The sequence below is a fragment of the Pelodiscus sinensis genome, chromosome Z (genome assembly GCF_052426305.1).
Source record: "Pelodiscus sinensis isolate ZL-2025 chromosome Z, ASM5242630v1, whole genome shotgun sequence".
NCBI lineage: Eukaryota > Metazoa > Chordata > Testudines > Trionychidae > Pelodiscus > Pelodiscus sinensis.
Window position 1 is genome coordinate 14,863,139 of NC_143085.1, and position 27,855 is coordinate 14,890,993.

General features: G+C 47.0%; 1 protein-coding gene across 1 annotated transcript in view; it reads right to left on the reverse strand.

Moving 5' to 3' along the window:
* Positions 1 to 27,855, reverse strand: part of PPIL2 (peptidylprolyl isomerase like 2) — a 160,706-nt gene that overhangs the window by 97,514 nt on the left and 35,337 nt on the right. Inside the window, exons 6-8 of the mRNA XM_075898287.2 lie at positions 25,956 to 26,007; positions 9,240 to 9,331; positions 7,514 to 7,603 (exon numbers count right to left, since the gene is read on the reverse strand). Of these exons, the coding sequence (XP_075754402.1) occupies positions 7,514 to 7,603; positions 9,240 to 9,331; positions 25,956 to 26,007 (234 nt within the window). The remainder of the gene's footprint in view (positions 1 to 7,513; positions 7,604 to 9,239; positions 9,332 to 25,955; positions 26,008 to 27,855) is intronic.

Here is a 27,855-nt window from a genome sequence, read left to right on the forward strand (position 1 = left end):
ATCCTCAGCAGAACTTGGACTTTTCTGTATGTAATAGCAAGGAAAAATGTAGTCATACATCTGGAAAATACCTGATAAACACATATTAATCTAGCTTTCCACTTTAACTCTATTTATATTTTCCTACAAAATCAGTTACTGCAGCACAAGTGCCCCCATCTGCTTCCTAGGACATTTAGATGAAGCATTTCCAGAACCTGTTTTCTGTCGATAACTGGGTTACTAAAAATACAATTCAATTCAGTTGCTATTTGCAGAGTAAAGAATGCTTTTTATAGAAACCACTCCCTTCATGCCTGATACTTTTCCAGCAAGCAGGGTCACAGTTACCAGTCCAGCTCTCGGTTTCTGCCTTTTCAGACTCAAGAACATGTCAGGAAAGTGAAGAAGCCTGACAAAGATTTAAATATAGAGTTGAAAGCTTTCTAAAGAGACAACATACATAAGCCAGAGTTCCAGATGCAAATTCAACTTGTCTAAATTCAGTGATGGCCTTTGGTTAAGGGTACGTTTATATATGCATCTTTCAGCCACAGGTTGTGACGACATAGCATTCACGCATGCTGACTTTTCGCAACAAGGTTATCTGTCAGCACTTTTGCCTGCAAAATACTTCCAAACACCATAGAGGGGGCTTTTCTTTGTGATCAGGATAGTGCTCCTGCCAACAAAGCCATATTCACACTTTCGGTTACTGTAGCAAAACTTTGTCAGGTTCACAGGCTGGGGGTTTGTTTTAAGTACCTATGAATGGCAAAAGATTTGTCAATCAAGTGCAAGTATAGATATACCCTAAAAAACAAAGCCAACAGGGTTGCAAGGGTGAAGTCACTTACTCTTCTTGACACAGAGAATTTATATAGAAGAAAGCCACAGACCTTGGTCTTTCTTCTAAATGGATTTACCAAAAGGAAACATTATATGGGAAATAATAGCCCCCCAGCAGACCAGGGAGACGCTGAGCAAAGCCGCGAAGCACGTGGGCAGCGGGAAAGCCCAGACGCGTCGCGGCTGTCTTTGCTCCCTGTCTCCCTGGTCTGCTGTCTCCAGCAGATCAGGGAGACGCAGAGCAAAGCCATGGAGCACGCGGGCAGCGGGACCGCAGTGCATCTCGGTCTGCCGCCACGTTTCCCTGGTCTGCTGGGGGGGGAGGGGCTGCGCAGCTAGTGCACACCCCCGTCCCCCCCTCAGCAGACCAGGCTTTTCTCCGGCCTGTGGTAGAGCAGCTGGGGCACTGCCGGTTGGTCCCGCAGCGCCGCTCTGGGCACTACTGGACCACCCCAGCTGCTCTGCCCCAGACGTCCCCAAGTCAGCCTCTGCTGAAACTGACCAGCGCTGACTACAGGAAGCCCAAGGCAGAGTTGCTCTGCCCCGGGCTTCCTGGAATCAGCCGCTGATCAGTTTCAGCAGCAGCTGACTTGGGAACGCCTGGGGTTCTTAAGTTGAATCTGTATTTAAGTCGGAACTGGCGTCCAGATTCAGCCTGTTGAAACTGATCAGCGGCTGATTCCAGGAAGCCCAGGGCAGAGTAACTCTGCCTCGGGCTTCCTGTAGTCAGCCGCTGGTCAGTTTCAGCAGCGACTGAATCTGGACGCCAGTTCCGACTTACATACAGATTCAACTTAAGAACAAACCTACAGTCCCTATCTTGTACGTAACCCGGGAACTGCCTGTACTGAGGCTTCAAAAATCACATGTGATGAGACCCAGTGGTCTGCTGCATGCCTGAGCAGATAAATACAGTTCAGGCTGCATAGACAACAATTTACTGCACTGAGATAGGACTGACATGCACTGATTGTGTGTTTAAAAGCAAACCATTCAGCCTCTGAAAGCTTCTATACATGAACTGACTCTCATCCCAATGACAATTTCCACCCCCCCCCAAAATAGGAGTAGTTTAGAAATAATAGTCTATATAATTTATCTTCTAAAACAGAACAAGCGTTGAATTAGAGAAGCAAAATATGCTTAAAATGTTTTTGTGCTGGTTTCTCAAAATGTGTTCAGCATTCTACTGACCCAAATTTCTCCTTTGCATTTCAGGGGTTTCCAGAGAGATTTGAGAAAATAAAATAGAGTACACTGCACAATGATGCAATAAAAAGTTCACATGAATTTGGGATGACTGCATTTCTTAAAGAGTAGCAAATCCACTCACATCCTATGTAGGTCACCCTAGATCAGTGGTTCTCAAATTTTTTGGCCCATGGACCACCTGGCTCAATGTAAACCTTTTCACCGACCACCAGTTGCTAATGGGAACTCACCATTAATTACATAATTACACCAAAGCCATTTTGCTAGTGCTACAGCTAGGGAAAAGGATTTAAATTAAACAGAGTACCGTATTTTCCGGCGTATAGGGCGACTGGGTGTATAAGACGACCCCCTATCTTTTTAATTAAAAGATAGGGTTTCATCTTATACCCCAGCGCCCCTCCGCCTCCTTTGCTCCCTGTGTCCCTGGTCTGCTGGAGATGGTCCCCAGCAGACCAGAGGCACTGGGAGCAAAGCCGCCGGGAGCAAAGCCGCCAGGAGCGCCTGGGCTGCCCCCCCGCCTCCCCCCCCCGCCGGAGCACCTCCGCGGCTTTGAAAGCCTCGGGGGAAGCCGGCGGGGGGGCATCCCAGGCGCGCATGGGCTGCCCCCCCGCCGGAGCCCCTCCGCGGCTTTGAAAGCCTCGGGGGAAGCCGGCGGCGGGGCATCCCAGGCGCGCATGGGCTGCGCCCCCGCCGGAGCCCCTCCGCGGCTTTGAAAGCCTCGGGGGAAGCCGGCGGGGGGGCATCCCAGGCGCGCATGGGCTGCCCCCCCGCCGGAGCCCCTCCGCGCCGCCGCGGAGGGGCTCCGGCGGGGGGGGCAGCCCATGCGCGCCTGGGATGCCCCCCCGCCGGCTTCCCCCGAGGATTTCAAAGCCGCGGAGGGGCTCCGGCGGGGGGGCAGCCCATGCGCGCCTGGGATGCCCCCCCGCCGGCTTCCCCCGAGGCTTTCAAAGCCGCGGAGGGGCTCCGGCGGGGGCGCAGCCCATGCGCGCCTGGGATGCCCCCCCGCCGGCTTCCCCCAAGGCTTTCAAAGCCGCAGAGGGGCTCCGGCGGGGGCGCAGCCCATGCGCGCCTGGGATGCCCCGCCGCCGGCTTCCCCCGAGGCTTTCAAAGCCGCGGAGGGGCTCCGGCGGGGGCGCAGCCCATGCGCGCCTGGGATGCCCCCCCGCCGGCTTCCCCCGAGGCTTTCAAAGCCGCGGAGGGGCTCCGGCGGGGGGGCAGCCCATGCGCGCCTGGGATGCCCCCCCGCCGGCTTCCCCCGAGGCTTTCAAAGCCGCAGAGGGGCTCCGGCGGGGGGGCAGCCCATGCGCGCCTGGGATGCCCCCCCGCCGGCTTCCCCCGAGGCTTTCAAAGCCGCGGAGGGGCTCCGGCGGGGGCGCAGCCCATGCGCGCCTGGGATGCCCCGCCGCCGGCTTCCCCCGAGGCTTTCAAAGCCGCGGAGGGGCTCCGGCGGGGGTGCAGCCCATGCGCGCCTGGGATGCCCCCCCGCCGGCTTCCCCCGAGGATTTCAAAGCCGCGGAGGGGCTCCGGCGGGGGGGCAGCCCATGCGCGCCTGGGATGCCCCCCCGCCGGCTTCCCCCGAGGCTTTCAAAGCCGCGGAGGGGCTCCGGCGGGGGCGCAGCCCATGCGCGCCTGGGATGCCCCCCCGCCGGCTTCCCCCAAGGCTTTCAAAGCCGCAGAGGGGCTCCGGCGGGGGCGCAGCCCATGCGCGCCTGGGATGCCCCGCCGCCGGCTTCCCCCGAGGCTTTCAAAGCCGCGGAGGGGCTCCGGCGGGGGCGCAGCCCATGCGCGCCTGGGATGCCCCCCCGCCGGCTTCCCCCGAGGCTTTCAAAGCCGCGGAGGGGCTCCGGCGGGGGGGCAGCCCATGCGCGCCTGGGATGCCCCCCCGCCGGCTTCCCCCGAGGCTTTCAAAGCCGCAGAGGGGCTCCGGCGGGGGGGCAGCCCATGCGCGCCTGGGATGCCCCCCCGCCGGCTTCCCCCGAGGCTTTCAAAGCCGCGGAGGGGCTCCGGCGGGGGCGCAGCCCATGCGCGCCTGGGATGCCCCGCCGCCGGCTTCCCCCGAGGCTTTCAAAGCCGCGGAGGGGCTCCGGCGGGGGTGCAGCCCATGCGCGCCTGGGATGCCCCCCCGCCGGCTTCCCCCGAGGCTTTCAAAGCCGCGGAGGGGCTCCGGCGGGGGCGCAGCCCATGCGCGCCTGGGATGCCCCCCCGCCGGCTTCCCCCGAGGCTTTCAAAGCCGTGGAGGGGCTCCGGTGGGGGGGCAGCCCATGCGCGCCTGGGATGCCCCGCCGCCGGCTTCCCCCGAGGCTTTCAAAGCCGCGGAGGGGCTCCGGCGGCGGGGCATCCGGAGTACAAGACGACCCCCAATTTTTGGGGGATGTTTTTTAACATCAGAGGTCGTCTTGTACGCCGGAATATACAGTAAGCATTTTAACTTTCTCATGTTAGCTTATCAAACTTCATTTTAAATGGACATAAGTTAATATTTTACTATAACACAAAAAGTTTCAATGTTTTCTTTATTTATGGCAGGGGTGGGAACCTTTTTTGGGTCGGGGCCACTGACCCACAAAATTATCAATTGGGGACTACACAAGTGAGAAGCAAAAAAACTCCCCCCAAAACCCCTAACCTCCACTGATGTGGCTCCCAACAGACACACCTCATTCTTCTGGCACTTCAGCCCCATGAGGCAAGGGGAAGAGACAGGGAGGACTGACGTTCAGGGCTTCCCATAGGCCAGATTTACTTTTCTGGGGTTTCAGAGTTTGTGGATTTTATGAACCCCCGTAGGCTTTGGGGTGGGGACAAAAATGAAGGGGTTCAGTGTACAGAATAGTGCTGCTAGTGAGTGGGATAGGAATGGAGTGCAGGATCTGGAATGGAGGTGCAGTGCAGAAGGGGGAAAGGTTGTGAGGTATGGTGAGAGGCAGACGGCAGAAACAGGCTGGGAGTAGGGTGTCTGGCCAGGGAGACGAAGTAGGAACAAGGGAGGGAGCAGGGTAGGGGTATGTGTCTGGCCAGGAGGGAGGGTGTCAAAGCAAGCTGAGGGTGTGAGTGAGAGGGATTGGGGTGCGGTGATCTGGGTGTGAGGGGGGATGCTTATCTGGCTTTGGACAGCCTCCTGACAGTGAGCTACCACCCCCCAGTGGGTTGAGAAGAGAGCTCAGCCCACCCCCCCAGCCACACAGTGGAGAGTCCATGAGATCTGCGAGGCTGCAGCACCAGTTCTGGCTTCCCGCTTGGAGGGCGCTGGGGTAGGAGGACAGGAGCAGAGGGAAGATGAAGAAAGCCCTGACCTTCCCCGCCAGATATGGCTCATGGAGAGCAAGGGGCTCCATGTGCTGCCACTCCCCCAGAGAGGTAGCACAACACACAGAGCACAATGACCAAGCCTGAGCACTGCCCACCTGCAGTCAGGCCCTGGCTCATAGGATGGCAGTTAGAGTGCTTCCATTTTGGGGCATTCTTCCCACGGACCACCTGTAAGGTGGCTGTGGACCAAAACTAGTCCAAGGACCGCATTTTGAGACGCACCGACCTAGTATCAAAAGTGCTATAAGATATATTCACTAATCTATGCCTCCAAGGTCAATCTAACAACCTTAGTAGCACTTCACATTCAGAAAAATTAATACTTCAATTTCCTTTTGTAAATGTACTCTCTTTGAAGTTTTATATTGTATTTCTACCTACGAATGTTAAGTATTGGTGAATTGAACAGTCAAGTAACATCATGAATTCTTATTGGTTTCTCAACTAGTCTATATTCCCTGGAGGCAGGGCCAGCAGCCAACGTGCTCCAGCCCCTCGCCCAAGGAGCCACCTGCCACACAGCACTGCTGCCTCTGTGCCAGATGGGAGCTGGTCTGCGAGGGAAGCCAACTTAAAAACCAGCTCCCCTTGTGGACTGGCTGTCTGTTGCTCTGTTCTGCTGCCTCTGATACAGAGGCAGGAGCATGGAATGGCAGCAGCCCTGTCCGGTGTGGGTTCTGAACTCCCAGGCCCAGTGCAAGCCAGAACTGATCTGGGCTGCCTCCCTACCTAGCCCCTAGTACATTTTAAATGCAGATCCAGAGCAGGAATAGGTCCCAGACCCATCACAGACCAGGACTGAGCCAGTCTGTTGGCCAACCTACTAAAAAATTTACTGACTTGGGGGGCTGGGAGGGAAGAGAATGCATGTAGTCTATATCATTAATCTATAAGCTTCTGACTACACTATTACATCCCTATTTCTACCTACAATATAGTTACATGTTTCTTAAAACAAAAAACCACACAGATTTTCAGGGCAACAAATATAAGCAAAACGTATTTAGGTGAGGATTTCTGCATTGCTGCCAGTTTTTCTCTAGATGCAGAGACATTTTGTAAAACCTACTTTGTTGAGATTTTCATTTTTAAAATTCACCCCTATACTTAGAAAATATCAATATTTTTTGGGGGGTCTTTTAAATAATAAAAATCTGAGGTTTATTTTAATTTCTTTTGACAACACAATTCATGTGTTATTGGTCATCTGACTGGCCACCTATGCCTAAAGAAGTCTCTGACCACCTGTGCCTCCTTCTTCCTAGCATTATAAACAATTACCATACATGCTGGTTAAGTCCCATTTGGCGAAACTGCAAATCAGATAATTCCCACATTAATTCAAAGATTTTATGCCATTTTTAAGAGAAGATTTAACAGCAAGGTCTCATAACTAACATTTCATTATGGTTACACCACTGTACGGTACATTTACTTGTATAATATAATGTACTGCATAATTACAAGTCTACTGAAAATACAAGAACAGTATGTTTCTGATGCAGATTAACTGATTTTTTAATACATAATGTGTATGCTTACTCCACAAAATTATTAATCCATAAAATCTGACAACCTACAATGAGCTTCCATGCTAAATTAAGCACAATCTGCTATAGCCTTGTGTACTTTACTGCTTATGCTGATGTACATTACATCCCTCACAGGTGTAAACCCTCATCCAGGGGATGGGGAGGTGGACCTTACATTGACCTAATGAGGTACATACATCATGTTATATCAGAAGACACTGTCCCATCGACATAGCTTTTGCCTCTTGAAGTATTTACATAGATAGGAGAGAACTCTCCCATCAACTTATTACTCTTATTAACTCTTCACCAAAACCACTAAATTGATACCCATCGCAGAAGTGCCAATTTAGTGCTGTCTATATGAAATGAAAAATAATCCAAGTCTTACTTCAGATCTGGTGAAATTATATGGAATATCTAAGGTTTGCCACCAGGAGAACAAATGAAAGGGATACAATTGTTCCCCACTACAAAATTCTTTTCTTCTAGTTAGTTGTCATTTTATATTAGCAATGCAAAATGGAGTGGCCAGTTTGCCCAGTACTCCCCAAAAATGGGTATTTGAGGAGGGGAGAGGGTAGAAGTGGACTAGAGTAGATAAAACTAGCCAACAAGAAGGGGTTTACCTGAAGTGTCAGGATGTCCTGCCGAGTAAAGGGTTCATCTGTCAAGAGATCCTTGTAGCTTTTTGTTTTTATGTTCAGCTGCTCAACTGCCTAATTATCAGGTGGAAAACAAGAAATTATATTCAGGTTGATATTAGAGACATTCACATCCAATGGGTGATTACATTGTTTCAATGGCCTCCTTACTGATTTTGGAAAACATTCATATTTCTTTCCTAACCATTTGAATCAAGAATCTCCAATATGTATGGAGATTAATATGCTGTAGCTACATACATTGTTGCTGCAGGTTTTTAAGAGAAATTCCATAAAAGGATTCAAAGACGAGCACAAAAAGAAAATCGTGTCATTTGCTTTCTAGATTATAATTAAAATGCATGGAACTGCATTTTTATGCATGGAGCAATTTTAATCTCCATTTTAACAGGTGCAGTGAAAGTTATTTTCAAAAAGGGAATCGGGTTACAGCCTGGTAGGAATCAACATCAAAGTCATGCTCTGTACTCACACTAGAATCACCACTACAAAGTGCTGCATGCAAAGATACAGCTTTACTCACAAAAAAAGAAACAGATACACTCACACTCAAGACAGAATAAAACTGGCATTTTTTCTGCTATTTTAAAAGTATAGAAATAAACTTAAGGCTTATATAACCTTGGAAGAAATTACACTAGCCAGAGTGATACATACATACGTACGTACGTATAATGCACAGCATTTGCTCAAAAGTTTTACCACACATCTGTTCAGGTGAACTTCTCTAACAGGAATGCAAATTGTGCCAAAACATCCATATAGTAATACTGTTATCCAAGTGTCTATTAAGGACTAGGCAGATAATACCTTGTAGTCCAAACAAATACCTACCCATTTTTCAGAAGACAATAACAAGTATTTTAACCCAGTCTTATCTGTTCCCCCAAGTAGATATTAAAAAGTCAATGCCATTCACAACGGGAGAATGTATTACGGTGATTCTTTTTGAGGGAGTAGTACGATTGGTGTTTGGTTGGTTGGGTTTTTTTTGTGTGAATGTATACCTTTTTCTTTTTTGCAATTGTACAAACTGATTTTGATTGTCTGATTTTGTAAACAAGTAGCTTTAGGTTGTACACAAGACAAATCAGACTACTGAAAGGGAATCCACGAATAACTTCTTTTTCTCCAAATGCAGAGATTCTTGCTTCCTGAAAAGATCAGAAGCAAGCAATCTGCCTTTTGTGTATGGATATGTATTAGAAAAAAAATGTTGTTGGCTTCACTAAACATTTGTTTGTTTGCATGACAGCGAATCAGGAGTTCTTGCTACAAATCTCTCTGGCTCAATTATGTACAGCTTACTCAAATGAACAGCTTTAAATGTAATATACCTTTTAAAACATTAGGTCTCTCCACAAGAGGCAAAATTCATCCATGTGTAAAGATCAAAGACCTAAGTCTATTTTGAAAACTTAAATGGGGCTTTCATAACCCACAAGCCTCTTGCTGGCTGTTGGCACCGGGAGCCAATTCCATTCAAATGGAGATAATGTGGCTTATATCAAGGAACTATGATTCCTAATGTTGCTCCTAGTTTGCTGCATGACCTTAGAGAAGCCTCTTAGCTTCTGTGTGTCAGTAACAAAGGAACAGCACTTACCTAACTCCGTAAAGCTCTTTGAGAGCCTTGAATGAAAGATGCTGCAAGTGTAAAACAAACTGTGAAATGCAATTGAGAGCCTACCTCATAAGCAAATACATTTCCCGTCGTCTTGATAGCCACTATATGAGAGTTATTGGTGAAGACAGTGAAGAGCACTGGACAGTGATATTTATCTGGAAGGGAGGTGGAGGAAAAGAAAAAACAAAACAAGGTTAAAAAAAAAGTGTGTGACTTTTATGATTGTTTAGGCAAATGGAATGACTGCTTTAATTGTCTTTGTGAAGAATATTTACATTCTTTTTATAAAACAAATGCATTTTTCACATTTCAGTGTATAATTAATGGTCCTTTTAATTCATGCTTTATTTCTCTAGTGCATGTAGGTGTGAGTAGACACCTAAAATTATTACAAATCAAGAGGGAAAAATTAGTCTGAAGTCTACCATCAAGTAGGCAGCATAACAGCATGTCACACAATGGTGTTGGTGTTTTCTCAAGTACTGCAATATAAATATCATTATAATGAAAACACTCATTGTGTGTACCTTCTCACTATTCCATGCCCCCACCACACCCCTAAGTGCCCAGCCTGTTTTTTTTTGGAAACATATCCAGCAGAGGCGAGGATAAGATGGCACCCTTTGGAGGCTTTTCTGGTAAGAAAAAGAAGCACTATGTATTAAATCTAAGTAAACAGAATTCCATTAAACCTAAGCACAAGTTTTTCAATAGAGAACCTGGCTTCAGCTCAAATTAAGCTGTACATTTTCCCAAGGCTCATCATAAATATTAAACACATCTCACACAAAGTGATGAAAGCCAATAGATCAAGATAAGGTACGGATAAATGTAGCAGAAAGCAATTAAAAGATTATTATTAATTTTTGATCAGTTTGTGAATTCAGAAACAGCTTTGGCTCATTTGATCCTTTCCCTAATAATTACAATCTGATGAATTAAAAGCAGCAGGAAAAACTGAATAAAAGGTAACTTGAAGTACCCCCAAGACCGGATAGGAAAGTTCCTACAAATATTCATCCACTAATCACCCAGAGATAATGCTCCAATCTCTGACTTGTAAGAGCAAGGATAAGAAAGTCTGGAAATTTTTTAAATCTACCTGTGCAGGTCAGCCTCCTCCCTTGGGACTGTCACCTCATGTGCTGAGACCTCACTGAGTCTGTTTTCCCTGCCAGCTTGTGCTCCCAGTATTATGTCTAGTTAGTTGCAACACAGACACAAAGTCTGGGCTACACCCCCAAAGTTGCAGCCCTTAACTGAAAACAGCACCTTGAGATACCTGTCTCTAGCACTCAACCATCCCCCTTGGGAGCTGAATCCCTAGATAAATCTGTCACACTGTACAGAGATCTGTACAGCATATGTTCATGAAATTAATCCTTTCTCTCAATGTAGACAGAAATATGCCCAGACTCCTTGTCCCCTTCCGGTAATGATTTACAATAACTATTAATAAACAATCCAACCCTTCCCCCAGTTCAGCCTTAGGATAGGTCTACACTATGCAGCATTTAGCAACAAGGCTGTGTCTTTTGCTGACAAAACATTTCCACCCTCAATGAGCGGGTTTTGCTTTGTCAGTGTTCCCATGTGCATGTGACAAAATTGTTGTTCATGGGTGGAGAGAGTTTTAAGCACCCAAAGTTTTGTTGATCAATGCACATGTAGATACACCCTCATGTTTTCAGTAGTCATCCAGGGGAGAACTGATTACCCCAATTACCTTAATCTACACCTTTAAATAGGTTTTGCCTAAGGCAAGAGTTTTTTGTTTCAGTTTGATCCCCTCCCCGCTTCTCATGGAAAAAGTACAGGGTTTAAGTGTCCAACAAGTGTCCAACAGTGTCCATCTGCTATGTATAATGGACAAACTTCTCAGACACTTCACCAAAGAATCAATGCATACAAAACAGACATCAGATAGTTTCACAAAGAAAAAACAATTTCTTGCCATTTCAAGCAGACTGGGCATTTATCTCCATGACCTCACTACATGCATCCTGCTTCAAAGAGACTTCAACACCAGACTACAAAGGGAAACCTCAGAATTGTCATTCATGCTTAAATTTGACACTTTACAAATGGGCCTTAAAGATGCTAATTATCTTACCCATTACAAAGATAGCTTCCCCAATAATTACCCCTAATATCATTGTCTCATAGACACTAACCTCTCCCTCTCACCCATTCTCTGTTCTAAAATCTGATTTGTTAATTTTATGTGTTCACTTTTTTTTAATTGTATCCGTTTGGTATATATGGTCGTGCCAATTTTCTTCCACTATTTGATCTGAGGAAGTGGGTCTGGCCCACGAAAGCTCATCATCTAATAAACCATCTTGTTAGTCTTTAAAGTGCTGTGTAGTCCTCTTTTTTGTTTCAGCAAGACCAGACTAACACAGCTACATCTCTTTAGGGTTTAAGATGTGATCTTGTCACTGGATACCTGAATCCATGTCTCTTCAAGACCCTGTCTCCATACTTTAGAGCAGTGGTCCCCAACGCGGTGCCCGCGGGCGCCATGGCACCCACGGAGCAATCTGGGCTGGCCCCGCCCCCGGGCACACAGCAGGTGCCAGCCCCGGGCACATGGGAGGCCTCTGACCCGGGGTTGCAGCGCATGCCGGTGCCGGTACCGGGTGCACGGCGCATGCTTGGCCCCGCTCCCAGGCACATGGCCCGTGAGCGGCCCCACCCCCGTACGTGTGGCATCTGAGCGGCCCTGCCCCCAGGCGCTCGGCAACCCCAAAACATTGGGCACCACTGCTTTAGAGGCTTACTCACACATCAGCAGGAAGGATAAACTCCACTGTCTCTTCGCTAATGGGCCATTATACTCTTGAAGTGTAATCAGTAGCTGTGAGTCAAAACAGCACGTACACAGTTACAGATACACAATTTAATATTCTTAATTTGAACTATAAAAATGACAAACGGGAAAATTGTATACAATAGATTGCAACTTTTCCAATGATGCCTCACATGAAGCATTTCTCAAAGCATTCCAGCTGTCATATTAATATTAATAAGCATATTTTATAAGAAATATGGAATGTATCGTCACACTACCCAAAACTGAATGAAAGTTATCCACTTTACGAGAAGGTATAAGCTTTAAGGGCAAATTTAAAAAGGGATAGTATGGCAGGGGCATCCATACTTCGTCCCACTGAGGGACACACAACTACCCTGAACTGAAGCCTGCTCCCAATTGCCTAAAATAAAGCAAACTGCAGCTGCTTTAATGTTTAATGCAAAGTAGCACTCATGAAGATAATGCTCCATCTCGACCTGAATGAAAGGTACTCAGATTAAAAAAAAAGCATTATATGGCTTTTCCTGTAATCACTCCTAAATTCAATGCCTGTATGAAAGAGATCTGGGAAGGTGTTAAAATTGAATGAACCATGTTTTAAGAAATGCCTGCTGCTGGGCAGAAAGAGAGACCAGTTCTCTTCCTTTCATATTTGTAGCCATTGGAGATGGACATCCTCCAATGCTGTATGAAATTGTCTTATTATTATAAATATGCATAACTCGAAGATACTTTGGACAAAATATCTCAGGAAACCCATACATTGTCATGTCACCATCTGCTGGATCTGTATATCATATTTTGATGTATGTATCACTCTTGTATATAAAGTTAGAAATATGGGGTATGGAATGGTTTGTGTGTAAATGAAAGCCGTCAAGGATGCTTCCAGTGCTGGTATGCCTTAGTGACTGAGGGATAATTTAACAACTCGAGAACAGTCTTGTTTGTACTTCACCTGCCCACCCTGGGAGCCACCAGACAGCCAACACAGGCCAGATTTGGCTCCTGTACGAGGAAGGCAGGATAAGAGACCACATGAAGGTAGGGGAGTAGGATAGGTTCTGGAGTGGCTATGGGGATACTGGAAAGCATAGGGTTGTTGAGCAGTGGTTAATCTTAGGAAGACATGTGAACACCTCAACTGGTAAGGTCTGGCTAGGTAATTTTCTATGAAAGGTGGGGCACAGAACAAGTTCCCACCTAAACTGAAATCTATAAAACAATGGGAAGCTATCTGTCCCTTTGGCTGGTATGGCACACCCAAAAGAATAACAAGAGACCCCAGGAATAAAAAGATCTTCTCTGGCTTGGCGGTTTCAGGGATGGGCAACGTAAGGCCTGGCTCCCCTGAAGCCTCCCTAGCATTGGAGAGCCCACACTAGTGCTACAGCTGCATCCTCCTCCCACCCCCACATCAGTACAATGACCATATTTTCTGAACCAAAAATGGGGACATGTTAGCCATGCCCTCTGACCCTGTCAGTCACATCCTTGACTCCATTAGCCATGTGCCCAAATCCTTAGGCCACACCCACCTGCCACAGGAAGTTTCACCCCTGGAGGTAGTACTTCCCACCAGTACTGGGGTCAAGATGGACACATGGCCAGAAGTAAAGCTCTCTTCCCACCATCCTCTATCAATAAGGATGCATTTAGGCCCCACAGTATCTCCCCATCCAACTATACTGCAATTGTATTAACCCAACATGCATTGCATTAAAATGGGGGTGGGAGGGGGAGAGAGAGGCAAGAGTGCCTCTATTTCAGTGATTCTCAAACTTTTTGGGCTGTGAACCACCTGGCTCAGTGTAATCCTTTCCCCAGACCATCAATTGCTAATGGAAACTCGCCATTAATTACATAATTATGCCCAAGCCATTTTGCTAGTGCTGCAGCTAGGGAGAATAGTTTAATCATAGAATCATACAACACTACAACTGGACGGGACCTCAAGAGGTCATCAAGTCCAGTCCCCTGCCCTCATGGCAGGACCTAGTACAGTCTACCATGCCTGATACGTCTATTGAACCTGCTCTTAAATATCTCCAGAGATGGAGATTCCCCAACCTTCCTAGACAACTTATTCCAGTGTTCAACCACCCTGACAATTAGGAAGTTTTTCCTAACGTCCAACCTAAACCTAAACCTTGCTGAAGTTTAAGCCCATTGCTTCTTGTCCTATCCTTCGAGGTGAAAGAGAACAATTTTTCCTCCCTCCTCGTGACAGTCTTCCTTCATAGGTCATGTTCTCTAGACCTTTAATCATTCTTGTTGCTCTTCTCTGGACCCTCTCCAATTTCTCCACATCTCTCTTGAAATACTGTGCCCAGAACTGGACACAATACTCCAACTGAGGCCTAATCAGCAGAGTAGAGCCGAAAAATAACTTCTCGTGTCTTGCTCACAACACTCCTTTTAATGCATCCCAGAATCATGTTTGCTTTTTGCAACAGCGTCACACTATTGACTCATGCTTAACTTGTGGTCCACAATGATCCCTAGATCCCTTTCTGCTGTACTCCTTCCTAGACAGTCACTTCCCATTCTGCGAGTGAGAGAAACTGATTGTTCCTTCCTAAGTGGAGTACTTTGCATTTGTCCTTATTAAATTTCATCCTTTTAACCTCAGACCATTTCTCCAGTTTGTCCAGATCATTTTGAATTATGACCCTCTCCTCCAAAGCACTTGCAACCCCTCCCAGATTGCTATCATCTGCAAACTTAATAAGTGTACTCTCTATACCAATATCTAAATAGTTGATGAAGTTATTGAACAGAACTAGTCCCAAAACAGACCCCTGTGGAACCCCACTTATGCCCTGCCAGCAGGATTGTGAACCGTTAATAACCGCTCTCTGAGAACAGTTTTCCAGACAGTTATGCACCCACCTTCCAGTAGCCTCATCTAAGTTGTATTTGCCTAGTTTATAAGATCATGCGAGACCTTATCAAATGCCTTACTAAAGTCTAGGTATACCACGTCCACTGCTTCTTCCTTATCCACCAGACTTGTTATCCTATCAAAGAAAGCTATCAGATTGGTTTGACATGATTTGTTCTTTACAAATCCATGCTGGCTGTTACTTATCGCCTTATCATCTTCCAGGTATTTGCAGATGAATTCCTTAATTACTTGCTACATTATCTTTCCTGGCACTGAGGTTAAACTGAGTGGTCTGTAGTTTCCTGGGTTATTCTTATTTCCTTTTTTATAGATGGGCACTATATTTGCCCTTTTCCAGTCTTCTGGAATCTCTCCCAACTTCCATCATTTTTCAAAGATCATAGCTAAAGGCTCTATCAGCCCCTTGAGTTTTCTAGGATGCATTTCATCAGGCCGTAGTGACTAGAAGACATCTAACTTTTCTAGGTGATTTTTAACTTGTTCTTTTTTTATTTTATCTTGTAAACTTATCCCATTCCCACTAATATTTATTATGCTAGGCATTCCTTCAACATTAGACTTCTTGGTGAAAATCAAAACAAACAAGTCATTAAGCACCTCTTCCATTTCCAAGTTTCCTGTTACTGTTTCTCCCTCCTCACTGAGCAATGGGCCTACCCTGTTTAGTCTTCCTCTTGCTTCTAACAAATTTATAGAAAGTCTTCTTGCTTCCATTTATGCCTGTAGATAGTTTGAGCTCGTTTTGTGCCTTTGCCTTTCTAATCTTACCCCTGCATGCCTATATTGTTTGCTTATATTCATCCCGTATTTGTCCTAGTTTCCATGTTTATGACTCCTTTTTGATTTTGAAATCATGTAAGATTTAAATTATTAAACAGATCAAGAATTTTTACTTTCGCATGTTAGCTTATCAAACTTAAGTTTAAATAAAGTAATACATTAATTGATGTCCAACACAAAAGGTTTCAATATTTTCTTTATTTATGGCAGGTGTGGAGAACCTTTTTTTGGGGTGGAGACCACTAACCCACAGAAACATCAGTTGGAGACCACACAAAGAAGCAAAAATACTCCTCCAAAAAACCCCAACCCTCACTGATATGGCCCCAACTGAGACACTTTACTCCTCCGGCACTCCAGACTCAAAGGATGAGGGGAAGGGACAGGAAGGATTGAACTTCAGGACTTCCCATAGGCCAGATTGCCTTTTCTGGGGTTCCAGAAATAGTGCATTTTGTAGATTCCCATTAGCTCTGAGGTGGAGGGTATATTGTGTGGGGTAGGACTGCCAGTGAGTGGGATTGGGTTGCAGGATCTGGGTGGGAGGTGGGATGCAGAAGCAGTAGAAGGGAGTCGTGTTTGGCCAGGAGGAAAGGTGCAGGAGTAAGGGAGGGCGCAACATAGGGATCTTCAATATTGGTTAATTCAATAGTCAATTAACCTAAAGAATTCTTATCGGTTAATTGACTATTCTATAGTCCCCAGGCAGCCCCTCTCTGGGAGGGAGGGGTCTGAGCTCCCGGACCCAGCACGAGCTGGAACTGAGATGGGCTGCCTATCCTATATACTTTAAATGCAGAACTGTAATGGGGGTAGGTCAAAGACCCAGTCCAATCTGGGACTGAGCTGGGCTAATGGCCAGCCTGCTAAAAAATTTACTGGCTGGGGAGGTGGGGGGGGGGGGAGGGGAGAGAAGAGAATGCGTGTAATCTAAAGCATTAATCTATAAGCTTTTGCTTATCAGTTTTTCAACTATACTACTACATTCCTAATGCAGTGTGCAGTGAGGGGAGAGTGCAGAGCAATGGTGAATGTAGGAGGAGGATGGAAGTAGGTGTCAAGCCTGGGGGAGATACAGAAGCAAGGGGGGACGCAGGCAGGGGTGAGGGTGTCTGGCAAGGAAGGAGGATGTAGGAGCAAACTGGAGGTGCGGGATCTTGGCAGGGGGAGAGGAGGGAGATTGGGGTATGGAGGTCTGGGAATGAGGACTGGCCAATGGCAGCAGCTGGGAAAGCCCGCAGCTGGAACGACACTGCACTGCCGTTTCCCCAGCAACAGGGATATATGGTCAGTGTACACATCAGTGACTTTTTTTTTATGCTTCTCAGTTGTGTGCAGCCTTCAACTGATTTTTCTGTAGGTCAATAAACCCCAACCCAAAAAAGGTTCCTTGCCGTTAGCTGAAATAAGAACAGTTTTAGGGTAAATTTGCAATAAGCTTTAGTTATGCAATTCTTATTTTAAATTTGTAATTTATTTTGCTCTGTCTTCACTTGCAGCCACTTAAATCTCACTGTTTGTACTCAATAAAATTAATTTTCTTTACTACCAAGCCCAGTGTAAATAATTGTAGCTCATGTAACATGAGTTGCTCTGACGAGACAACATTTCACAATAGATGAGACTCTTTTCCTTGCAGTATAACTGGTTCTGAGGAGCAACCTCGTTATATAAGTGTTGGTTCCTGCAGCTAACAAACAAAATCTCAGTCCTGACCAGCAATGTCAAGAGTGAAACCTCCTTCAAAAGAAGAGGCATTATTCTAGTTACAGATTTACACTCTAAAAAGTGAGGAAGCTCTACCATGCAGTTCCAGCCCCAGTCTTAATTCCCCATAACCTCATGTCCTCAATTCCACACACAAATCAGAGATCTTCTTTTGTTCTTACCACTCTCTCATTAAGAGTGGAACTAGGGTTGCCAGACGTCCATTTTTTACTGCAATGTCTGGTCTAAAAGGGACCCTGGTAGCTCTGGTTGGCACTATTAAAAATCCAGTCAGCAGCAGAGTGGCGGCCTTGGCCTAAGGCAGATGGGCCTCCACACAGCTTCTGGAAATAGTCACCAGGTTCCTACAGACCCTAGTCTCAGGTGCAGCCAAGGAAGCTCTGTGTGCTACACTCACTTCCACAGGCCCAAGCCAGGCAGCTCCCACTGACTGAGAGCCGTGGGAGCAGTACCTGCAGGCAAAAGGGCAGTATGCAGAGCTTTCCTGGCCACCTACGATTCGCCTAGGGGAACAGAGACTTGCCAGACACTTCCTGTGAGTCAAGGTATGTGCCACCGGGCCTCTGCATACCCATCCCTCTCTGCAGCCTATCCCTTTTCCCCAGCCTCAATTCCTCTCCCAACCCAAATTGCTTTTTGGAGCTTGCTCCCACACACCTCAACCCCTGCTGCAGCCCAGAGTCCCCTCCTATGCACCAAACCCTTCATCCACAGCCCCATCCCAAGAGCCCAGACACCTAGCTGGAGCCCACACCCCCTCCTGCACTACAAACTCCTCTGCCCTCTCCTGCACCCTAATCTTCTTACCTACCCCAGAGCCTGCATCACCATTTGGAGTCCTTACCCCACTCCCTGCATCCTATCACCCTTTCCCAGCCCACAATTTTTATTTTTATTTAAATTTATTATTTATCCTGAACCCCTCATTTCTGGCCCTACCAAGGGCAGATGCCCCTCTGCATCAGCCTGTAGCCCAGTCCTGCACCCCAAACTCCTCCTCATACCTAGCCCCACCCCGGAACCCATATCCTCAACAAGAGTCCTCACTTCCGTCCAGCACCCCAATCCCTACCTCAACCGAGAGAAAATGAGTGAGGGTGGAGGAAAATGAGCAACAGAGGGAAAGAGTGTAGGGATGAGACCTGGAGGAGAGGCAGCGCAGGAAGTAGTGCTCCCTGTAAACTGTACATTTGCATGGCCACTCCGGAGAGATTCATATGCCACCCAGCAGATTAGCAGAGTATCAAAAGCTGTTTTTTGTTTCTACTGGTGATGCACAATTCCACGTGCCTCTTGCCACATAAAAAAACGTAGTCTACACATGGATGGAAAAGATTAGAGGGAACATTGGCATGGAGATTTGGTTTTGTGTCATTAGAAAGTTGGAAAACTTAAATGGATCAGCCTGCCCCTCAGCAACCACCTACCCAAAAAGATTTAGTTGTCAATAGCCAAACCCCACAAGATTTTCAAGAGATATCAGTGATTTTGGGTGCCAAACCTAATACACCATATAAATGGGCCCAGTTGTTCCAACATGTACTCTCTGAAAATCAGGCCCACTAACACCCAAACACTGAAGCACACAGAATCACTAGTTATTTTTGAAATTGTGACCCTCTTCAACCGCTTCATCTGGGCAAAATCAGAGAGTGCAGCCAACCAGGCTCCAATATCAGACTGATTTCAGCATGCTGGACTTCTCAGTCAGGCTAGGACATAGTATGGAAATAATTTGGGTATGTTACCCACCAGCTCTGAGATTCTTGGGGAACCAGAACATGGTCACCTGTCAGCCTTGTGCTCTTGGGGAGCCAGGGAGTGACATTCATGGAAAATCATCCCCCTCCCTCACGACTCTGCTAGAATCAAAGACAAAGCAATGAAAAGGTCGGGGAAGACGCACCTAAACGGCTTCAGACAAGGGTGATACAATTAAGGAAACACCCCAGCATCATTTGCATTAAAGATGAACAGAGATATATCTCATTAGCATACAGAATGGAGAGCAGCTCTTCCAAGGCAGGAACTGCAGTGAACTATGGGATACCGAAAGCAGAGAAGCACTGCCTGATGGGAAATCCCTGCTCCAGGCCTGCTCACACCCAAATTAGTCATTATCAGACCAATTTTAGTAATGATCCTATTGACATCCAAAATACTGAAACTGCCTAATTGCATTGTGAGTTTGTTCAAGGAACATCATCCATAACCAGGGGTGATCAGTCTCTATTGTCTCTCCTCTTTCGCTTTGAACTATCCCTATAAAAACTCCTATCCTTGCCCCAAGAAAAACTGTTCTGATACCTGGACTTAAACTGCATCAGTTCCATTGAGACTTCTTCATCTCCTGTCTGATCATGCTGGGGGCTCTGTTCTGCTTGTCTCCTGCCCTCTGGACCCCCGGCTACCGTCATCACCTGGGAACCCCGATCAGTGCAAGCTCCATGGAGTGGTGAGGTTTCTCTCTCTCTCCCCCTCCAATCAACTATCTCTCTAAGCCAGTGTTTCCCAATTGGTGCTCCGAACCCTGGGGTTCCACGGAGCAAAACGAGGGGTTCCGTGAGGAGCCAGCGATCCCCCTCCCCCTCTGAAAGAGAGAGAGAGAGCCAACTAGCCAGCAGAGGCATGGGTGGCGAGTTGTGTGGGCTTGTGGTGCCCATGCTCCCGCAATATCTGGTGCTGGAGCTGGTCCCGGCCCCCCACACGCGCATCCTCCCAGCCCGGCCCCAGAGCGTCTCTCCCCCGTCCCCGGACCCGTCCCTGACGTGCGCAACCTTCCCTGAGCTCCCCCTGGCTGGCTGCTGCTGCCGTGCACAGCACGCTCAAACCAGCGGGTGGAGAGACGCCCAGACGTGACAATGTCACGGCCCGGGATTTAAAACTTGCTGGGCACTGTGATGCGCCGCGTGGCTGAGTTGCGGCTTCGGAGTCCGGGGACAGAGCACAGACTCCAGCCCCACAAAGTGGAAGGCAGAAGGTACGGGAGAGGGAGACAGAGAGGGAAAGGAAGGGGGAGGGGGAGGGGGAGGGGGAGGGAAGGGGCTTGTGCAGAGGGAAAGGGGAAGGGCTGGGAGAGGAAGGTGCTTGTGCGTGGGCGGAGGGGAAGGGGAAGGCACCAAAGGGACAGGGTAGAAGAGAGACAAATGCCAGGGGGCCAAGCACAATGAGGGAAAGGGCAGGAGGGGGGGTGTCAGTGGGAGGGGGACAGGGTGATACTGGGAGGGGAGAAGGTAAGGGCATTGGGGGCTAGAAGGGTGAGAGGAGGTGCTGGGAGAAGGCTTGAAAGAAGGGGTGGGTATGAGGAAGGCTGGGATGGAACAAGTCATGTGAGAGAGCACAGGGATATGAGGGGAACGGGGGCAGAGGGTGTTGAGGGGTGGGCATTAGAGAAAAATGGAGCAAAGGGGGCAGGGGAAGTGAGGGAAGGGGGAGGCACCAGGAGGGTGCAGGGGTAAGAGAAGGTGCAGGTGCCAGGGGATTCTGGGCAGACACCTGCCCAGTGGAGGGACCACCATCAGAGGAGAGACGCAGGGCAGGTTTGTAGAGGGAGACGTTAGAAGAGGGGATGAGGAGGGGTAGCTCACATGATCAGAGTGGGGCTACTGGAGAAGTGGGCACAGGGAGGAGAGAAGGTCTGGTGGAGGGGGGCAGGTTGCAGGAGGGCTGAGGACAGTGAGAAGAGCAGGAGTCAGGACAGCAGAGGAGGGTGAGAAGTCGGGGGGCAGCAGGCACCAGGGGAGCTGACATGGCAGCAGAGGGAAAAGGTAGAGGTTTAAAAATATTTAACAACAACTTGGGTAGCACATCCAAACAAGCCACATGAACTCAATACTGGTGCACAACACAAAATTCATTTTGCTTATGTGAGGAAACTCTTAGGCTATGTCTAAACTGGTTGTTTCTTGTGCAAGAACACATCCACTCTTCCATGTGCGAGCTGTGCTTTTGCACAAGAGCATCTATGGCAGTGTGGACACTCTCTCGCCCAAGAGAGTGCCGATGGCCATTTTAGCCATAGGGCTTTCTTGCTCAAGAAATTCATGTTGCCTGTCTACACTGGCCTCCTGCGCAAGAACAGTTGCTCAAAAGGGCTTATTCCTGAGTGGGAGCATCGTAGTTCTCGCGGAAGAAGCCCTGATTTCATACATGAGAATGTCAGTGTACTTGCGCAAGAACACACGGCCAGTGTAGACAGGCAGCAAATTTTTGCGCAAGAGTGGCCGCTTTGGCACAAGATCGTGCCAGTGTAGACACAGCCACAGGGAGGGAGGAAGGCAGGGGCAGGGAATCAGCACTGGCTCAGAATGTCTACATGGTTTGGGGGAAGGTGCAGGGAAATTGAGCTCAGCTGGGTTGCAGAGTGGGGAGGTCTGGGGAGCTGGGCTGGGCGGTGGGGTGGGGTTGGGTGTGTGTGTGTGTGTGGAGCTCAGTTTGACTGCAGGAGGAGGGAGGTACCGGGAACCAGGGCTAGACTCAAGGGGAGGAAGGTACAGGGAATCGGCTCTTGGCTCAGCAGTTTTGTGGGGCTTGGAGGAGGTGCAGGGAAACGGGGATCAGCTGTGCTGTGGGGGTGGCATGCAGGGAACCAGTGCAGGGCTCAGCTGGGCTGAGGTGGATGGGGGAGGGCATACAGAACAGATGGGCAGCTCAGCTGGGCTGTGAGGGGCTGCAGGGAACTGGTGCTGCACTCCCTTGGATTGTGAGGGATGGTTTTGGGGGAAGTGCAGGGAACCAGCAGCGGTGGGCAGCTTAGTTCGGTTGCAGGGGTAGAGGTGCAAAGATGCCTAGTGGGGAAGGAGGGAGGAGGACCAGGAGCCCTGAAATGACCTCCCCTGGTCGAAAAATTTCTCATTTGGGACCAGTCCCATCTAGAGGGTGCCAGATCAGGGAGGTCCAACTCCTACCCAAGTCCCCTCCTTGCACCCTCCCTCATAGCCAGACACCCTACATCCAGCCTGCTTCTGCATCCTACCTACCACCCAGACCTTGTCCCCTTCCGCCCCCAGCTCCCTCCCAGATCCTGCACCCCATCCCTATCCCGCTCCTTGGCAACCCTGCCATCCACCCTAGCACCGCCCTGGCCCCAGCACCTTGCCTCACACCCCAGGACTCAGCACCACCCTGGCCCTGGCCCTGGCCCCAGCACCCTGCCATCCACGCTAGCATCCAGCAGCACCCTGTTCCTTGTCCTAGCACCCTGCCAGTCACCCTAGTGTCCAGCAGGACCATGTCCCTGACCCCAGCACCCTGCCACCTGTCTGTCCCAGCACCTTGCCCCAGCACCCCGCCACCTGAGCCAGCATCCTTCCACACAGCAGCACCCTCTCTCCAGCCACAGCACCCACTAGCACTCTGTCCCCTATCACCACCAGCACATTTGGGACCACATTAGTGAGGCTTGGGGGTTTTGGGAGGAGCTTTTTTTTGTTTTTTTGCATCTCATTTGTGTGGCCCCCAACTGACTTTTCTGTGGGTCAGTGACCCTTGACTCAAAACAGGTTCCTCACCCCTCTCACATATAAAGACAATGCTAAAACCTTTTGAGTCTGACAATATTTTATTTAAAAATGAAGCCAGGCCAACAAGCCCCGAATTGGGACCAAACCCCCATTTCACTGCAACATCATAACACTCCTGCACCACCTGACCCCAAATCTGAGCCTATCATACACTAGAACCCCCTGTCCTGAGCCTCTTACATCCCCACACTCCTGCATCCCCACATCCTCAGTCTTCTGCCACAACATTCCTCCACCATCCACACATCACAAATCTGTGTCCTGAGCCCATCATACTCACAAACCTCTTGCCCTGAGTCCCTCACATATCCAACCAAACTCCTGCACCCTCACATCCACAAGCCCTGGCTTGCTCAGCACCCCAACCTTCCACCTGAGCCCAACACTCCCCAGCCTAGAGCCCCCTCCCTGAGTCAACAGCCCCTTCTCCTGCATCCAAATTCCCTCCCAGAGCTTGTACTTCTCACCCCTTCCCACACCCAAATCCCTCATTCCCACCCCACATCTCACTCTCACTAGGTTGAGACAGGTATAAGGGCTGGGTGATGGAGAGGAGGGGAACAGAGAGGATGAGGCCTCACAGAAGGGAGTTGGGGGGTCTTGGGAAAGGGATGTAAATTTCATGAATTGGTGGGTCCCTCTCTCCTCCCCCACCCCACCCACACCCCTTTTTTTTTTTTTTTGGCGCTTGACAAATCTAGGGGTTCCTTGAAAAGCTGAAAAGGGTTCCTCAGCCAAATAAAATTAGGAAACACTGCTCTAAGCATAGCCTTCTGACCCTGCCCTATGTAAACTGTTATATGGTTACTTAATATTTGTAATCAGTTTCAATTTAGATTTAATATTGTAACTGTTAGATTTAATATTGTAACTTTTTGATATCTATTCACTACTCAGAAATAAATAACTTTCATTGTTAAGCTGGTTGCTTCTCTCTCTTTCTTTCTCTTTTGCTCACTCTTCCTTAAGGGGTGTTGCTTAGGCTTTCCCATTCACTCTGCAACAACACTTCGTGTACCCAAGCTAAAGATCCCTGTAGTGCCCAAAATCCTGTGGGGTTTGCTCATTGTGTGGTTTACCAGTGAATGACTGTGGTGTGAAAGTGGGGATAGGGGGTGCTGAACCTGGGGGCTTATGAGGATGGCAGCTTAAAGTGCTGTTTAATCCAGCCCATGGAGTCCAAAGGCACATGAGGATGCAGTGTGGCATTGCTGTGAAACCCAGCCAGCTGAGTCCAGGGACATATGAGGGGGTCAGCTTGTGAGTGCTGATTACCCAGTCCCCTCAGACGTGCTCTGTTAGTGGGTGTGAGTGTCGGTGTGTGTTGCTAAGGTGGTAAGAACCCCAACCTGAGGAACCTAGTTCCTGCAGGAGAGCTCCAGTGGGAGGAGGAATTGGCAGCAGGGAGAATTCAGCTCCATATGAGAGCACAAGTAAGCACAAACAGCACACGGATGGGAAAGGTTAACCTTTCCCCAGTCCCATACGAGTAACCCTGATAAATGAGCATACCCCAGAGTACTGGGCAAATCAAATAACAGTGATGAACAGCCTCAGATAGCCAGGGACAGAGACATATAAAGGTATAAAGGGAAAGCTCTCCTTCACTGCTTATTCTAAGGATAAAGAACCTAGCTCTATATACTATGCCAATTCAGTTATAGCCATTCTCCTGATGTATGATGCACATTATTATATAGCCTGGACCTTTGAGAATATTCTAATCTTTGTCTGTACAAATTAATTCATTTGAAAAAGGTTAAATTACAATATTCATAATGAGGTTTAGAAACAAACTAAGTTCCAGCATATCTCATGTATTTTGGCCCTGGAGGAATGCATTCATTTCAAGGACAATTTTTTGAAAGCAATTTTATTGAACTCCGGGAGAGCAAAAGCTCATGATACCATCTACATGTTCTGTGAGTCTATAAAGTGCTACCAGACCATTTGCTGTTTTTGACTTATTCTTCTGTCACTTTACTCAAATGTCAGCCTGCACTTTTTGTAGTATTTAAATAAAAATTAACCTTTGGGTTGAAATCAATTGGAATCCAAAGGACACTGTTTTGAAAACAGTTGTTATGTAGAGAAAAATAGAGTTAATTGTGAAATGGATACTGCTGTAATTGATGCAACAAGTGTTGATTTACCAGTTGAGGTCTGGTGAAGACATACTAAACTGATGGGAGAGCACTCACCTCTCAATTTCTGTCCTCCACCTCTCCAAGGAGCATAAAGGAAGTCGACGGGAGCCAATGTCCCATCAACACAGTGCAGTGACGATACTGCAGTAAAAAGATCTCAGTGTGTGGACTATATTGGCTACGCTAATTTACATAGCTGAAGTGAGTATCTTAAACCCCGCCACCAGTGTGGACCAGGTCACAATGAGCTCCATCAGCTTCTTAATGACAGACTTTCTTTTTCACACTATTACTATATCATTAGCAAAGGCAGCATCTCCCTTTCATCTGGTCTTTTAAAAGCCAGACATAATTCTACTGAATTAATTGGGAAGCTGAAGAATAACTAGCAAGGAAAAATAAACATCTTTTCCAGGCTAATGTGCTCAGAATTCTGCTGAAACATAACATGACAATATGAAGACTTTATTCTTTTATATTCTGTTACACGTTATCTTGGTTTACTAAAGTAAGCCAGAATGAAAGGGCTCAGATTCCTGTAGTAAATTGGTTGTAACAGTTATGGGTATTGGCTAAAGATATCATGCAACTGCACCCCGCCCTCTGAAACTCTCACCCCCATCAAGGAGTATCTTGCTTGGCAAGCAGTTACAAAATGAAATAGGATTGCCTGCGGAAAAATAAAACTACTCAACATAAGGGTGGCAGAAATGGGGCCTTAATGAAGAACATGTTGATTGCAACAATCAGAGGCAGAGTTTGAAAATAAAATTATGATCACACATGGAAAGTAACACAAGTTACTTGAGTACATGAACCTACAGCTGTAAGAGAATCCTGATTTCCAAAGTGTTCAAAAAAAATGTACCAACTCACCTTCATTGTTTTTAGCGAAGTTTAGTTTGATGAGAGATTTGGCATCTAGTTTCTAAGGGATAAAATATGGAAAAATTAATCATGGTTATCACTGACCTCAGAAGTAAGAGTACCATGGCATTAATAAAGCACGTTATTATTACACTGACTGCATCATCATTAATATTCAATCACTGTTATTTTATCACATTAACCCTCAGAAAACACTCTCATTAGCCTTGAGAATAGGGAGGCACATTATTGTATTGTAGCTTGATACAGTATTGTCCCAATACAAATATAATAAACCTGAGATGAAATCATTCATTTTATACTTTGCTTCTACACAAATTAAAAAGAGGGTTAGAATGCAAAAATATGGGGTAATAACTTGCAGCAAATAATATACTAAAGGCTATTCTTGTGATTAAAAGTTACAACTCTGAAAGGCATTTGTAGCAAGCAAATTATTTTTGGAATTACATTTATTATTTTTTGACCAAAGTAACTATTGTTTATCTTTTGTTTTAGCAGACTGTATGTTAACTCTCATGCTACCTAGCAAAACTTCAGAAGTAACAAAGAAGGTTGGTGTGTATTCCTTGGAAATATACATTTTTGGTTTTAAAATGTTTTAATGTAGCTGATATCAGAGCAAGAGAATTGGAGTTTAGGGAAAGACTAAATGGGCGTAACAGAACTGATTAAATTACATTTCTTTTTTTTATTGCCTGATAAGAGTTTCAGGCCGTAACCCTGCAATTTGATCTGGGCAGATAGGCCAGATCAAAGTCCTATTGAAATCTGCAAGGGTGTACAGACTTCCAGCAGAAAGCTCCATTTATTTCAATAGGCCAGTGTTTGATCATTATACTTCAGTGCCCAATCCTGCACATGAATGCCTTCCTCTTTCAGGTACAGAGTACCCTCAAATTCCACTGACTACAATGGATGGAGGGTGCCTTGTAGCCTTTACAAGCCTAAGAATTTAGACAAGAATGACTATTGGTAATGCAACTCAAACTAAAACTGCCATCTCCCAAAATTTGCAGAATGTCATGCATACCAATACAATGTATTATGGTGGACCACAGGTTGGTCAGCTCAGAAATCATAACTAGATTGAGGAACAAACAGGCTATCAGAAAAATTGAATCAGTTCCAGTTTTCCTGCAAGAAGCTTCTTCAACAAAGGGGTTTAAAAAAAAAACCCCACACCTAATCCTCTTTTCAGATAATCACTTAGTCAACAAATGCAATAAACAAAGGAAGCAGGGAGCTATATTTCTCCTTTTATCCCTGGACAAGTCTCTACCTGTTACTGTTTGGAGATCTTTACAAGCATTGTGCAGAGACTTATTGGATCAATTGAGATGATGCGTAGTAGTGACTTTTTGTGTAATCACATGACCATTTTAAAATGTCTAATCAACATTTGTGTTCCTTGATCATAAAACTACAAGATTGGACATCTGGCTCATTCTTCTATGACAGCTGGGCTCTCTATTTGTATGAGGGTGCCTCAAATTGTTTTGTCAAGTGGCAGCATTAATTAGCTGTCACAAGATAACCATCTGCCTTGTTTACTAGCAAGGAGAACAAGAAAAAGGGAAGGAACATGCTAGTTTATTAAGTGTTGTCTCTGGTCCAGTAATTGACAGAGGCAACTCCAATATGGAGGTTCTTGGGATGTGATCCTCAGGTGAGATCCTCTGCAGAAAGGCACAGTAATAGCAAGGGGAAAGTACTGCATGTCTAATCTAAAGCAGGATTTTTAACTAGGAAAGGGAAATTGCTGAGGAAACCGTGGGGGCACTACAGATCTGATAATATAAACTTAAATTATGTGTTTGGATGGCTTTGTCCTGCCTAGAGATATTTATTAATGCAAAACATATCCACAGAATGCATGCTCAATAGC